The sequence below is a fragment of the Bombina bombina genome, chromosome 1 (assembly GCF_027579735.1).
Source record: "Bombina bombina isolate aBomBom1 chromosome 1, aBomBom1.pri, whole genome shotgun sequence".
Classification (NCBI taxonomy): Eukaryota; Metazoa; Chordata; class Amphibia; order Anura; family Bombinatoridae; genus Bombina; species Bombina bombina.
The window spans coordinates 75,014,693-75,029,493 of NC_069499.1; the positions used below are offsets into that span (position 1 = coordinate 75,014,693).

The 14,801-nt window shown below is 39.1% G+C and overlaps 1 protein-coding gene across 1 annotated transcript in view; it reads left to right on the forward strand.

Annotated features, from left to right (window-relative positions):
* The window catches only part of DEGS2 (delta 4-desaturase, sphingolipid 2), a 38,090-nt gene extending 26,309 nt beyond the window's left edge, over positions 1–11,781 (forward strand). Inside the window, 3 exon segments of the mRNA XM_053689314.1 lie at positions 826–932; positions 934–1,572; positions 11,551–11,781. Of these exon segments, the coding sequence (XP_053545289.1) occupies positions 826–932; positions 934–1,572; positions 11,551–11,694 (890 nt within the window). The 3' untranslated portion in view covers positions 11,695–11,781.
* The last annotated feature ends 3,020 nt before the right edge of the window (positions 11,782–14,801 follow it).

Genomic DNA, 14,801 nt, shown 5'->3' on the forward strand with positions numbered 1-14,801 from the left:
TATCGTGGAGCTAGGAGGGACTATGTGGCCAGCTTTGCTGGGACTCTTTGCCATTTCCTGTTGGGGAAGAGATATTCCCACAGTAAGGATGACGCCAGTGGACCGGACACACCGTTGGAGAAAGTAATTTATCAGGTAAGCATAAATTCTGTTTTTCTGCCATGTGTAGTGCTCCAGATACCTACCTAGGTAGAAAGAATATCATGGGAAATAAGCAAATTTGATAACAGTAGTAACATTTTTTTTAAATTGTATGTTCTGTCTGCATCACAAGAAAACTTTAAGGAATAGTCAAAATTAAACTTTCATAATTCAGATAGAGCATGCAATTTTTAACTAACTTTCTAACTTGCTCCTCTTGTCAATTTTTCTTTGTTCACTTGGTATCTTTATTTGAAAAAAACAAGAATATAAGCTTAGGAGCTGCCTCTTTGGTTTAGAACCTGGGTAGCACTTGCTGATTGATGTCAAAATGTAGCCACCAATCAGCAAGCGCTACCCAGGTCCTAAACCAAAAATGGGCTGGCTCCTAAGCTTACATTCTTGCTTTTTCAAATAGATACCAAGAGAACAAAGAAAAATTTGATAATAGGAGTAAATTAGAGCATTCAATTTTAAGCAACTTTCTTTCTGAATCTTGAGTTTAATTTTGACAGTCTAGACTATCCCTTTAAGCACAGCCTGGTTTACCGAATCTCCCTGCTCAGGTAAATCTTTGCTTTTTTTTTTGTGTCAAACAAAATGGTTATTAATTTATTTGAAATATTGTATATCATTATCAAGCGTGTCCTTGTTTTTAAATGTTTTTTTTCTATTTTATTCTAGCTAAGTATCCAGAAATAAAGTCTCTAATGGTTCCTGACTACCATCTGAAATGGATTGTCTCAGGCATGGTGTGTTAACCCCAGTTGGTGGCCTGTCACCTGGTGCGGAGACTTATCATGGAAATGGCTGCTGTTCTGGGCCTATGCATTTGGTGGATGTGTGAACCATTCGTTGACCTTGGCTATTCATGACATTTCCCATAATGTTGCCTTTGGGAATCGGCAAGCAAAATGGAACAGGTGGTTTGCAGTTTTTGCTAATCTACCAATCGGAATGCCATATTCTGCCTCCTTCAAAAAATATCACATTGATCATCACCGATACTTAGGAGGTGACAATTTAGATGTAGATATTCCAACGGACTTTGAAGGCTGGTTCTTCTCTACTCCTCTCCGTAAAGTTATCTGGCTGGTTCTGCAACCGTTATTTTATGTGTTACGCCCACTGTACGTAAATCCTAAACCAATCAGCCAGATGGAAGTATGTAATGCTCTAATTCAGTTTTCTGCAGATTTCTTCTTATATTACTTCTGGGGCCTAAAGCCAATGATTTATTTGTTTGCCGGCTCTGTATTGTGCCTGGGATTCCATCCTATTTCTGGACACTTTATTGCAGAACATTATATGTTTTTTAAAGGATATGAAACCTACTCTTATTATGGACCTTTGAATTTAATAACCTTTAATGTAGGTTATCACGTGGAACATCATGATTTTCCCAGCATTCCTGGGAGCAAGCTGCCTGTGGTAAGTATTGAGTAACCTTGTAATAACACACCCTCTGTATAAGAAACAAGGTAACAGAATTATTTTATTGGGACATTGTGCTATAAAATTTGTTGACAATTTTTTTTAGAACATTTGATTTTAAACAACTTTCCAATATACTTTTATAAAACTTTTTGTTCTCTTGGTTTTCTTTGTTGAGCCTACCTAGATATGCTTTTCAGGAGCTACGGATTGGTGGCTGCACATATAAGCCTCATGTTGTTGGCTCACCAATGCCTTCAACCAGCTCCCAATAGTGGATTGCTGCTCAAACAAAGATACTAAGATTGAAGCAAATTAGATAGAAGTAATTTGTAAAGTTGTTTAAAATTGCATTCTCTATCTGAATCATGAAAGGGAAAAAAATGATATACATACATCTTGAAAATTCAACAAAGCAATGCTTTTTACAATAATTACTGGGTAAATGTTAAACCTGTTCAAAAAAGAACTAGTTTGATGAATAACAGTCTAAATGTTTAGTTTGTATTTATTACGGCACAATCTGAATAAAAAAATTTAAGATTTGTTCATTTTGTTTGTCCAATAGAATAAGAATTCAGTATTTTTTTTAGGTGTGTACAATTTAGTTCACGATTTTTTTGAACACATAACCAAGTTGCCAGAATTTGTTATAGTGGAGCAAACTGAATTAACAAATACAACATTCGTTAATTTGTTCATTCTTTATCATTCCATTCATTCTGGTAATAAACCAATGCAGGCAAAAATATTTTAACTTTGATATTCGTTCATCAAATGCTTAAAGGGACTGTCAACACCAGAATTTTTGTTTTTTTAAAAGATATAGCTAATCCCTTAATTACCAATTCCCCAGTTTTGCATAACCAATAGTAATAATTATACACATTTTACCTCTGTAATTACCTTGTATCTACGCCTCAGCAGACTGTCCCCTTATTTCAGTTCTTTTGACAGACTTGCATTTTAGCCAATCAGAGCTGTCTCCATGGTAAATTCACGTGCATGAGCTCAATGTTATCTATATGAAACATGTGAGCTTATGCCCTCTAGTGGTGAAAAACTATCAAAATGCATTTAGATTAGAGGCAGCCTTCAAGGTCTAAGAAATTAGCATAGGAACATCCTAGGTTTAGCTTTCAACTAAGAATACCTAGAGAACAAAGCAAAATTGGCAATAAAAGTAAATTGGAAAGTTCTTTAACATTACATGCCCTATTTGAAACATGAGGGGGTTTTTTTGGACTTGACTGTCCCTTTAAAGAATAATTAAATTTACATGTCTACTACATATATATTGCATTCTGATCCTAATTTCTGTGGTGGAAAATATTTGAAGAATTATACACTTCAATGAGACAATCCATGTTAAAGGGGACATTTAAAGGTATTATGGAAAAGCTGCTTAGCTGGACTGATCTACAGATGTTTAGTATCTCTGTGTAAGGATGGAAATACACTGATTCTTTTAAAGAAATTTAGGTTTGTTGTCAGCCATGTGGATATATAGCATCTGGGGCAGTTGTAGGACGTACTGAGGTGGTGTTCCTACCCTGCTAGTTCTATATTGCTCTTTGTTTAGTAACCTTACAATGCAGGGGTTAACCCCCCTTCATTCCAGAATTGCACTCTACAGGAATGTAACTCCCCTTATTACCAGTAATGTACACTATTAACTTGTTTTAATCCCTTACTGGCAGTAACATCATATTTACAATAAAACGCACTGTAATGATTTAAAAGGATATGAAACTGTGCTCCTTTAGTTAAATTAAATAAAGTTAAATCAAACTAAACCTAAAAAGAAACATGGTATTAAAATTGACTGCAAACCACTTTTCTTGCAAAATGAGGACATAGAAATGATCAGTGTAGACCCTACCCTGCAGCTAGAATAAGTGAGCAGACATGTTGGGAACTTTGTTGCATTCTGCCTCTACTGAGCACAGGCAAGAGCTGGCTTCCTATTTTTCTACCATTCACTGAACAGTAAACCAGCTCATGCTACTCTAGAAGATTTTACATCAAGCTAGATATGCCTTCCCGATGGGAATTAAAGGGACAGTATACTTTAAAATTGATTTTCCTTATGTGTTTCCAATTACTTTTTTTTTTTTTTACCAGCTGCAGTGTATAAAATGTATGAGATTTGATTTTTTTTTTTTTTAAGGCTTATTTGTGTATATGAATTAGCTAATTTTGTGTTTTGAAGCCACAACCTAATAAAATGGCTTGAGCTTGTAGGTATAACCAGATCTCATTACTTTATCACATTGTGTACATATACCTGCTTCTTTATCTTATATCTGTCCATAAACCAATCACCAATACTTGGACAGAACAATTGAAATTATCATTTTATTACCTTATCTCTTCTATAACCCACAGGGAGTGTAATTTCTTCTACTGGCTGTGTTAATACAGCTTGGCCTCGTGGCCAAAAACTTTCAGGATAGGTGGGGATACCACAGGCAAAATAAACTAATTCAAATGCCAATATAAGGTTAATGGAAATACTTGTAAACAATTTAATACACAACAGCAGGTAAAGTGGATCATTGGAACATTGATTAGAGGGGAGAACATTTTTGAGTAAACTGTCCCTTTAATGGACACTGCACAAATGAAGTTAAAAATAAAAGGTAAAATGATACATATTGCAATGACTTCTATTAACCCTGCAACGTTTATATATGTTGTGCTGCACTTTGCTTATCTTACTGCACAACGTATATTTCTTTCATATAGGTGGCAAGAGTCCATGAGCCAATGACGAATGTGATATACATTCCTACCAGGAGGTGGCAAAGTTTCCCAAACCTCAAATGCCTATAAATACACCTCCCAAATCAATCATACCTGTTTTACAAACGGTGCCTCCTTAGGAGTTGGTGAAGCATGATGTGCTTGATGTCTTCTGTTAAAAGGCGCTTCTAAGCATATTAAAGCCCAGTTCCTCTCGAAGTACACTGTTTGAGGGATGTGAAGAGTATTGCCTGATGATACCATGTTTTTGTCTATGGGAAATCTATTTTAGGGCTCTCTGTAAATTCAGTTGCGGGGATTCATCTGCTGCCTCCCTTTACAGATCGACATTATACTTTTCTACCATTACCTCTGCTGATATGTTTCATTACTGGTTTGGTGGTCTGCTATGTGGATGGGTGTCCTCTGGTAAGTATATATCATTTTTAAGACACTCAGCTATGGAAGGCACTTTATATTATACATTTCTTAATGTATATTGCATGTATTAGTCTTGAGTCAGGTCTGTTAATATTTCCCTTTGCAGTCAGTTTCAGAATGGAAATTATGTTTATGGGAGAATTTAGGTATTTTTTTTTTTCTTACCTGGGGTTCAGGTTAGCTGCTAACATGGAGTCTGTTTTTAAAATTTTAGGGGGCAAATCAGGCTCGCGATGATGCAAATGGCATCTTTTTATTGCGTTATTTTTGGCGTGAATATTTTTGGCACGAAATCACGCCTGCTGTGATTCGAGTTGCGTCTTTCTATTGCGTCCTTGGTGCCAAAATTTGTTATAAGCCCCTACCTCTAATGCTGCTCTCATATTATAGAGAGCTAAGATGCTTGCTTTTGATTTTACTTTTTGTATAAGAATTTTCATAAGCATTTTTTCCCATTCCTGAAACTGCTATATTAAGGAAATTAGATATTTTGTTTAAATGTTTTTTTTTCTTTTGTTACATTTTGCAAGATCTCAAACTGATCCTGCCTTTGATGTTGCTGTAGGAACTAAGCTGCCTGAACACAATTTTACCAAAGCTAAGTGTGTGCTGGAGGCCAAGAACAAAACTGAGGAGAGAATAGGTGTTAAGCTACTTGCTTATGGATTGTTTGGGTGCTCAGACCAATGTGAGACCATTATCCCTGGAACATATCATTCACAAAGAAAACAGAAGAGGTTTCAAGCAAGCTGAATGGTACAGGGACATAGTTATACCCTGTTGTGGCTAAAATCCCATAGGGATATACTGTGCACATAACTACCCTTGGGCGTTGTGGGGACTTGTCCCTTAGCCTCCCCTGTGGGATATCAGTATTTCCTCAGACATCCTTTACAGCAGTATCCAGTAGAGCCAATCCAGTGCTTGTACTTTTACAGCAGTTTGACTGGTAAGCCAGTGGAGGGGTAGCACTTACCACTGTAGAAACACAGCCCACAGGTTATTATAAGGTACTCTGACACAGGTACAGCATAGCCAGGGCACTTATCCTGCTCTCCCATTGACACTTAATTTACTGTTTTAGACAAAATAAACGGCTCTACATCACTTAGTGGGGCACTCTCAGACCCCTGACACCCTTTTTGGACTGGCAGCCTTGGTCTTTCTCATTTTGAAAAAATGTGTATTGCCCATTATGAAAACTGCTCTGTGCAATCAGTGATTCCCTCACGAAGCATCCAGTTAGCTCATGCAGCATGTTCAGAATCAGAAGGTTTCTGGGGCATATATTTAGGTTTTGCAGTAAAACTTGATTCAGTTTTTACTGTGTTTAGCCCCTCTGATGCACCGACTCTAGCCCCGCCCCCTCAGCTGTGCGGTCTTATTTGCCAACATAGTCCAAAGCTACAGCTGGAGAGAGACCTTCAGAGCACATTTCAGGTTTTTGTCTTCTCTAATCTTCTCATTTTGTGATCCTGTCACCAGTGGCGTCACTAGGGTTGGTGTCACCCCCCCCCCCCCTCAGAAAGCAGACAACCCAAAAACACAGGCACACACATACAAACACTCAGACACACTTAAAAACACACTCTGATGCACACACAAACACTCGGAAACGCACTCACACAAACAGAAAAACGCACACACATACAAAATATGTAATCTGCACTGCATTAATTATAAAGCTCATGCCTAGAGCTGCTCCCTGGCTCAGCAGAGCATCAAATGAAAGATAAACAGAGCACTCTAAAATAAATCACTAAAAAGGTTTAGGCGCGCAAACTATGAAAATTCTGCTCTCTGACTCTGTTCCAAGTCTCAGTGCACAGCCCCGGGCCATGTGCCTACTGCTTCTTATGGCCAATCACCTCTGCACTCTGCCCACCCCCTGCCTGACCTCCCCTCCTACCTCTTCAGTGTGCACTTTAGTGTACCGTAACCGTACCGGTCTGGTGGGTATCATACGTGGCTCCTTCACTTTAGAGACAGTGTCAGAGAGTCATGCGGTCAGGTGCCAGGCATTCCCCTCATGGTTTCCCGTTTCCCGTTTAGAGAGACAGCACAGCAGTGAGTGACTCCACTGCTCCACACGTCACTGAGCACAGATAGGTAGGCAGGTTTAGGCTAGCAGCGCAACTTCGCAAGCCCCACGGTACACCCACAACATTCATAGTGAAATTGAGCAGGGGAGGAGCAAAGCACAAACAAGCAAAAGCAGCCAGTTAAATTATTTGTGGAAATTGCAGCACTGGCTCAAGGGGCAAAAAAAAAAGTGTCTACAACTTCCCCAGTCCCACTAATGTTCACAAATGCTGGCCCCTCGAATAAAAAATCTATGCATCTCTACATTGTATTTCTTTGAATTTCAAAAAAATAAAAAAATAAAATTCTGGAGGGTGTCACCCGGGTGCGGCCCGCACCCCCCCCTAGTGACACCACTGCAGGTCACTGGAGGGTGGCAAGTACCCACGAAGGAGCAACCAGGGGGTCACTTGGGGGCATTTGATCATTCAGTTCATTATAGGGCCTAAGTATTTACCCTTTTGGTACTTTGCAAATGTCAGGGGTGTAAATTGGCTAGTGTAAAGGGCTCTCTACCATTACATTTTTCATCATTGTATGTGTGTTGTAACATACTCTATTGTGAATAATGCACATAATGGAACCAAGTAAATCTGTCCCCACTGAAACTGTTAAACAATATACTGACACCTCTCCCTGTAAATTTGACTGTTCCAGTGTGCCAGGTTAATCGACTTTGCAATAGTTATGTACCGCAATTTCTGCATACAAATCGGCGGCATTCCTCTACTTCCTCTAGGGAATTATGTCCTGTTCCTGTAGGAATTGCTCAGACTGACTAAACTCCTGAGTTTAAAGGCAATTTACACAGGGCTATGTAAAATACTTGGCGGCCATCCCCAAACCAAGTAACCCTAAATGCAAATCTGCATGTTTACATCAAGAGTGATAAAAATCACCAATCTCCTGCCCCTCAACTGCAAATTTCTGTCCTGCTTCAGAGCTCTGACTATGAGGACTCAAAATCATCCATTTCAGATTAGGAAGCATCTTCTAGTGATTAGGACCCTGTTCCTGAATTTTAACAATGCTTTTAGATTTAAAGTGGAACATATCAGAACCTTGTTGCTGCAGGTACTGAACTCTGAGAAGAGTGGAAATAGGTTTCTCCTTAGAAATACCCAAACGCACTACCATCCCTATGGAGGATAGCACCTCTTTCAGGGATCTAATAGACTGCAAAATGGCATCTTTCATGAGAAAGCTCTTCTGGCAGGTGTTTTGCTTAAACTAGCAGTGTGTGTAACCTGTGTGGCCATGGCAGGGTGGATTTTCTATCCAAAATTGTTCCAGGATTGCATTAAAGCCCTTAAAATGGCTAATGCCTTTATGTGACTCAATGGACATAATTTAGAGTGATGGTAAATCCAAGCATTTAACAAACACTAGGATTTACCATCACTAAAACTCAAGGGGAGTTTCATTGATCAAACGTGTAAAGAAGGGTGCTAAACTCACCCTTCCTTTGCCGTTGCACAGCGCTAAATTCATCGGCTCCCGCCACCCACGGCAGAACTGTCTTCTACCAATGAGGTACAGCTTGAACCTCTAAACCAATAGTGCTGTGTGCATACAGAAACCTGTCAGTTGACATGCACCACAATTGGTTTAGAGGAGCAAATGTCGGCTCATTGAAGGAAATTGTTGTGCCATGGGTTGGGGTGAATTTAGCACCCTTTTGTAAAAGTTTGATCAATGATCTAGTGATGGTAAATCCTAGCATTTGTTAAAGATTGATGTTGAGAATGTCTATGGCAGTTATTGCAAGATGGGGCCTCATGGTTAAAATCATGTCTCTTTACTTCCAAGGGAAGATTTTATTTGCTTTTGACTTGGACTCAAATATTAAGACTGTTACTGAGCTTTACCCTTTCAGGACTAAAGGTAGGATCGGACCACATAGGCTTCATTCCTTTAATTTCTCTGGAGATCAGAAGTCTTCCTTTTCTCAAAAGCCTGAGCCCTCCAACCCATCCTGGAAGCCTGGTTGTTTATGGGCAAAGAGCAAGCAGTCCAACGCAATAAAAAAATCTGCATGAAGGTGTGGCCTCCAGATTCTGTTCTGGTAGGGGGGCAGGCTGTCTTTTTTTCAGGAAGCCTAGTTCCAGCCAGTCCACTACCCCTGGGTTCAAAACAATATATTCCCAGGGTTAGAGGATAAGCTTTTTCTCCAGGCCACCTTGGATGATTTAATCTGTCTCATGTCCCCAAAAATCTTGCAACAGCAGCTAAATATATGCAATGTGTTCAGGATTTAGAGGATATGGAAGTAATCTGAGCCCCTGCCTAAACAGTGTCAAAGGATGTACTCCAATCTGTTCATTGTCCCAAAGAAGGAAGGAACTTTCAGAATTTTAGATTTGAAAACTCTGCACAAGTTTGGCAGGGATCTCACTTTCAAGATGGAAAGCATTCATACAATTTACCCTTAATTCAACAGGGTCAGTTCATGTCTACTATAGACCTAAATGATGCGTACCTGCACATCCTTATCCACAAAGATCACCAATTCCTAAGGTTTGCATTGTAAGACAACTACTACCAATTTGTTACCCCTCCATTTTGTCTGAATACAGCTTCTCGCATGCTCACAAAAGTGCTAGGAGCATTGTTGGCGGTGATCAGAGCTCAGGGGATCTCAATTGCCCCTTGTCGATATCTTAGTGCAGGCTCCTTCCATGCCTTTAGCTATTGCTCATACTCAAGACTACGATCTTTTCTCCAAGACCCACAGTTGGAAAATCAATGTTCCAAAGACAAGGGGGATGTCTTTTCTATGAGTCTTCATAGATCCAGTCATAATGCATCTATTTCTTATGGGTTCATGCAGAATCAAACTTCAGAAGGTGTCTGTCCCTGAGTGTGCTTCATTTCCATCAGTAGCTCAGAACATGGAGATAGTGGGTCTGATGTTTGCAGCTTCGGATGTGGTTCCTTTTGCCTGCCTCCACTTGCGACCCCCTTCATCTATCTCTGCTCAGTCAGTGGTCAAAAGATTATCTTCAATTGGAACGGCAAATTACTCTGGATTCATCTCTGACAATCTCTCTTGATGGATAAAAGGTCCTTCTTTGACCCTTGGGGCGTCCTTCCTTCGCCCATCATGGGCTATAGGACAGACATCAGTCTTTCAGGCTGGTGCACAGTCTGGAATTCTTGAAGTGCGCAAGGAGGTTGGTCCTCTAGAGACATTACCATCCAACATTCTGGAACTCTGAGCGATTTGTCGAGTCCTTCAGTATTGTTCCCTTTATAAAAGAGGAATCGTTTATCAGGTTCCAGTCAGACAAAATCAGGGTGGTAGCCTACATAAATCAAGGGGTTACCCGCAGACCACTGGCTATGCAGGAAGTGTCTCAGATTCTATCTTGGGCAGGGAGGAATCATTGCTTCCTATCAGCAATTCAAATACCAGGTGAGACAACTGGGAAGCGGATTATCTTAAACAGACATCCTCAAACTTGGCACACCAGAGGTTTTGGAACTAAATTACCCATGATGCTCAGCCAGCTGATATGATGGCTGATCATCATGGGAAATGTAGTTCCAAAACCTCTGGAGGGCCAAGTTTGAGGATGTCTGATCTAAACTGTCAAGAGATCCAAAGGCTCAAATGAGACTCTTTGGTGTCCATGGAATTCTCCCCTAAGCTGTTACCCGCTTTCAAATGAGTCGGCCTGTGCATGTTTTTCTATTGTTATAGTAGTTTTGTTTTATCCTAATTGGTAACTAATGGTTTATAAATCATTTCCATAATGTCTCCGCTACACTAAGACGTCTGTCAGTGTGAAGCAGAGTGCTCTAATTTTGGTTTAGAGTGCATTTTTTGTGAATTTGATATAGAAATAAAACATTACATCATTCACATGATACACCTAAATGTAGGATATAAGAATTGTGTACTTTTCGTAAACTCTCATGAAAGGATAATTTACCTGTGACATAAGCTGTGTTTTTTTTTTTTTTTTTTTTTTTTTTTTTTTTTATGCTATTTCTGAATCATGAAAATTTAATTGACTCCTGTGCTCCTTTAAAATTAAAAATGTCTGGATGTGGTTTGCAATGTAACCACATCCAGACATTTTTAGTGGTGCAGATCAACTTAGGTAATTGGTTTTTAAACCTGTCCTTAGGCCTCCCTAAAAAAACTAGATTTTGAGGTTATCTGGACTAGAGCACAGGTGAAATCAGCCGATTAGTAAACATCGTTATTACCTGCTCTTTCAAGTAATCCTGAAAATCTGACCTGTTGAGGAGGCCCGAGGTCAGGTTTAAAAACCAGTGACTTGTGATATTTATCCCCCCAACATTCTGTTCCAACTTCTGATTATCCCCACATAATGTTCTCATATAAAACAAATCTATTTGCCTCTCTGCTTTCCTCTGTCTCTTCAGCCTACCGCAGTGGTGTTCAAACATGGCCCCAGGCTTCTCTTAAAGGCCACATTTTCAGGATCACTGTGGGTGAGAGCAGATAGAATAACCATGTTTACTAATCTGCTGATTATTTCACCTGTGCTCTAGTTCAGATATCCTCAAAATCTGGCCTGGTAGGGAGGTCTAAAGACTGGTTTGAAAACCAGTGGTGTAATGGTAACTGCCATCCAAACTTATTGCCTTTATTGGACTTTCTCTGAAATCCATCCTTGTTTAACCAAGTTGGTTGCATCCACCTATTAATTTTTTTTTTTTTTTTTTATATTCCAGGTAAGGAAGATAGCGTCAGAATATTACGATCACCTTCCTCAGCATTACTCCTGGACTCGTGTTTTGTGGGATTTTATATTTGAAGATGCAATTGGTCCTTATTCTAGGATAAAAAGAAAATGTGAACTTGTGAATAAAAACTAAAGTAAATAAATTCTTACATTATGGGAAGAACTTTCCATTTGTTGGTTTTGAGAGAAAAAAAATTGACTGATTTTACACACCTGTAAAGTCTTGTATCCAAACGATTCATCTGCTGCCCAAGGCACTTTTTATACCATTTGTTGGCTTTCTATAGTTTTCATTCAATACAGAGCTTGTTTCTGAAAGTAAATAGAAACCCCAATACAAGGTCACTGAACTTGCTCTGCCCTTTTCGCATCTTGCTCTTGGAACATGCCTTTAATTCAGAAGTAAAAAAGTAAATGAGCACTTAAAGGGATACGAAACCTCCAAAAAATATTTTGTGATTCTTATGATTTTCTATGTTGGAGAGATACTTAGGTAGGTATTTGGAGCACTACGTGGCAGGAAATAGAGCTGCCATCTAGTGCTCTTGCAAATGGATAACACTGCTGCATAGTGCTCCAGAAATGGGCCAGCTCCTAAGCATACATCCCTGCTTTATCAACAAGATACCAAGAGAACAATGAACATTTAATAGAAGTCAATTAGAAAGTTGTTTGAAATTGCATGCTTTATCTTAATCGTAAACAAAAACTTTGGGGTTTCATATCCCTATATTTCTGCCCCATGCAGAACGGTTTCTATAGAATATGCCTCCTAGGGAAAAAATCTAAAATGTGTTGCTACAGATACCCACGTTTATGCACGTGCACACACAAGCACCTGTGGGCAATTTTCTATAATGTATGTGCCCTTAACATACAGAAATATAGAAAATGTCCCTTAACAAGATACCTGCCAACAAGTCAAATTTTGCCTTTAAAAAAAAAATCTTGTGAAGATCTCTTAATAGATAAACTGATCTGAGAAGTTCAAAGAATCATCATGGATGCTTTTTCACCCAATGTCCCAACTGCCCCCGGGCTACTCCCACTTTGGGTTTAATATTTATCAACCATGACCTCTTCAGACTGGAAACTTGGTAAACATTTCAGGTTTTAACCTAAAACAAATTCTTCCATATAAACTTCTTTAGTATCAGAATTTGAAGTTCAAAAACCTTCTCCATGTTTCAGACAAAGTGGTTTCCATTGCAAAGATACTTCCCTTTTTATATGGATATATTTCTTACAGATTTTGCTGTGCTTAGACTTCTTTCACCTAGGATTTCTGTTAAAGAAACCAACATTTTTTTTCTCTTCTGATTCAGATAGAGCATGCAGTTTTAAGCAACTTTCTAATTTACTGATATTTTTTTCTTTGTTCTCTTGGTATCTTCATTATAAAAACAGGAATGTAAGCTTAGGAGCCGGTCCATGTTTGGTTCAGCACTTGGGCAGTGTTTACTGATTGGTGGCTAAATGTAGCCACCAATCAGCAAGAGCTATCCAGAGTGCTGGATTACTCCTTGTGAAGATTTTGGATTTGTACAGATCTTAGTGTGTGTTACTTTCACAAGAAGAAATATGGCTCTGAAAAGAGCCGAATGACAGGAGCGGCCATCTTATACATTTGTTTACTAACAAGCAAAGTATCTGATCGCACATCTACTCCCTGCTAACTAAGCTTAACTCCATTACTTTCTATTGGAAGTATCTTGTAACTTACAGCAACAGCTTTTTTTAATTTATATACTATAGAGCACTGGTTTTCAAACCTGTCCTCAGGCCACATTTTGAGGATATCTAAAACAATCAGTTGATTAGTAAATATGGTTATTCTACCTGCTCTCATGCAAGGTAATCCAGAAAACCTGGCCTGTTGGGGAGGCCTGAGGACATATTTGAAAACCAGTGCGATATAGAATCCCCCTGTGAGTGTTGCTGTGTTTATCGAGCCCAAAGATTGTTGTAGCAAAGGATGGATCTCATAACAGTAAATTCCAGCTAGGGTTTGTCATATGGGCTGGTGAATAGAGGGCTGCTACATGTAGATGAGTACACCTGTTACTTAATTAGTATAATTTCGCTACTGAAGAAACAATGATATAATTAAAATATTAAAATACAACTGACTTCATTTGCTATTCCAGTCTGCTGGGTATTTTACAGGAGGAGAGTCGTGTGATGTTTGAAAACATTAATTGTTCTCCTAATTTCACATGTGGAGTTGCTACCCTTGAGAAGTACAGGCCAGTGCATGACCTAAAACTGAGTGGGTGTCTGGAGGGGTGTGAAGAATGGACAAATCCCCCTCATCAGTTTTTAGTTGTTGGGTTTTAGCTTTCTTGAGGTAATGCACACTTACTCTCGTGTAGCATTCCACGTCATTCAGTCCAATGCTGATAACTTTCCATGGGTCTATATGCCAAGCACCTCTACTTTCTACACACAGTCACGTCATAGTATTTTATAGAACATACTTTGATCCCGAACTGCGGCTCTACCTAACATTACATATTTCCATCATACAGGCATCATGCTTTGGGGAAAAGCTTTCTCTTCAGCTAACGCATCAGCAGAGGGCGGTCTTAGGCAAGGCTCAAATATGAGGTCACTTGACACAAACCAAATTGCAAATAAATCAATCTAAATTGCTTTGGTTTTCACTGAGTGAGAAGGTAGAAAGAAAATGGAGAGGGAATAGAGAGGATCAAGAAACAAGGAAGCAAGAGGTGAGGTAGATTGGGGAAAGGAGAGTAAAGAGAGGAAAAAGAATAGTGAAATATATAGATAAAGAAAGAAGGTAGAGAATAAACAGAAGAGAAAATAGAGGCAAAAGTTAAGAGGAGAGAGAAAGGAAATATGAAAGTGAAGAGGGTAATAAAGTGAAGGCAGAAAATGGAGAGGAACGAGAAAGGAGGAGAGAATGGTAAGATAGCGTAGACAGATGGGAAGAGTAGAGGAGTGTTGAGAGACTGAGAGAAGAAATGGGAGAGACGAGAGAGTGAAAAAAGGGAACTAGAGAAGAAGAGAAAGTGGGAAAAGAGTGGAGAGAGAAAGGAGATTGAAGAGAGGGAAGGTGAGAGTGGAGTAAACCATAAAAGAAAGGGGAGAAGGTTTCAATAGAATAGAGATGGGCAGAGCTAAATAAGGGAGAGCATGAAAATAGACTGAAGAGAAAGTAGAATGAGAAACAGAGATAATGAATAGAAAGAGGGAAAAGAAGATGGAAAAAGAGAGAAT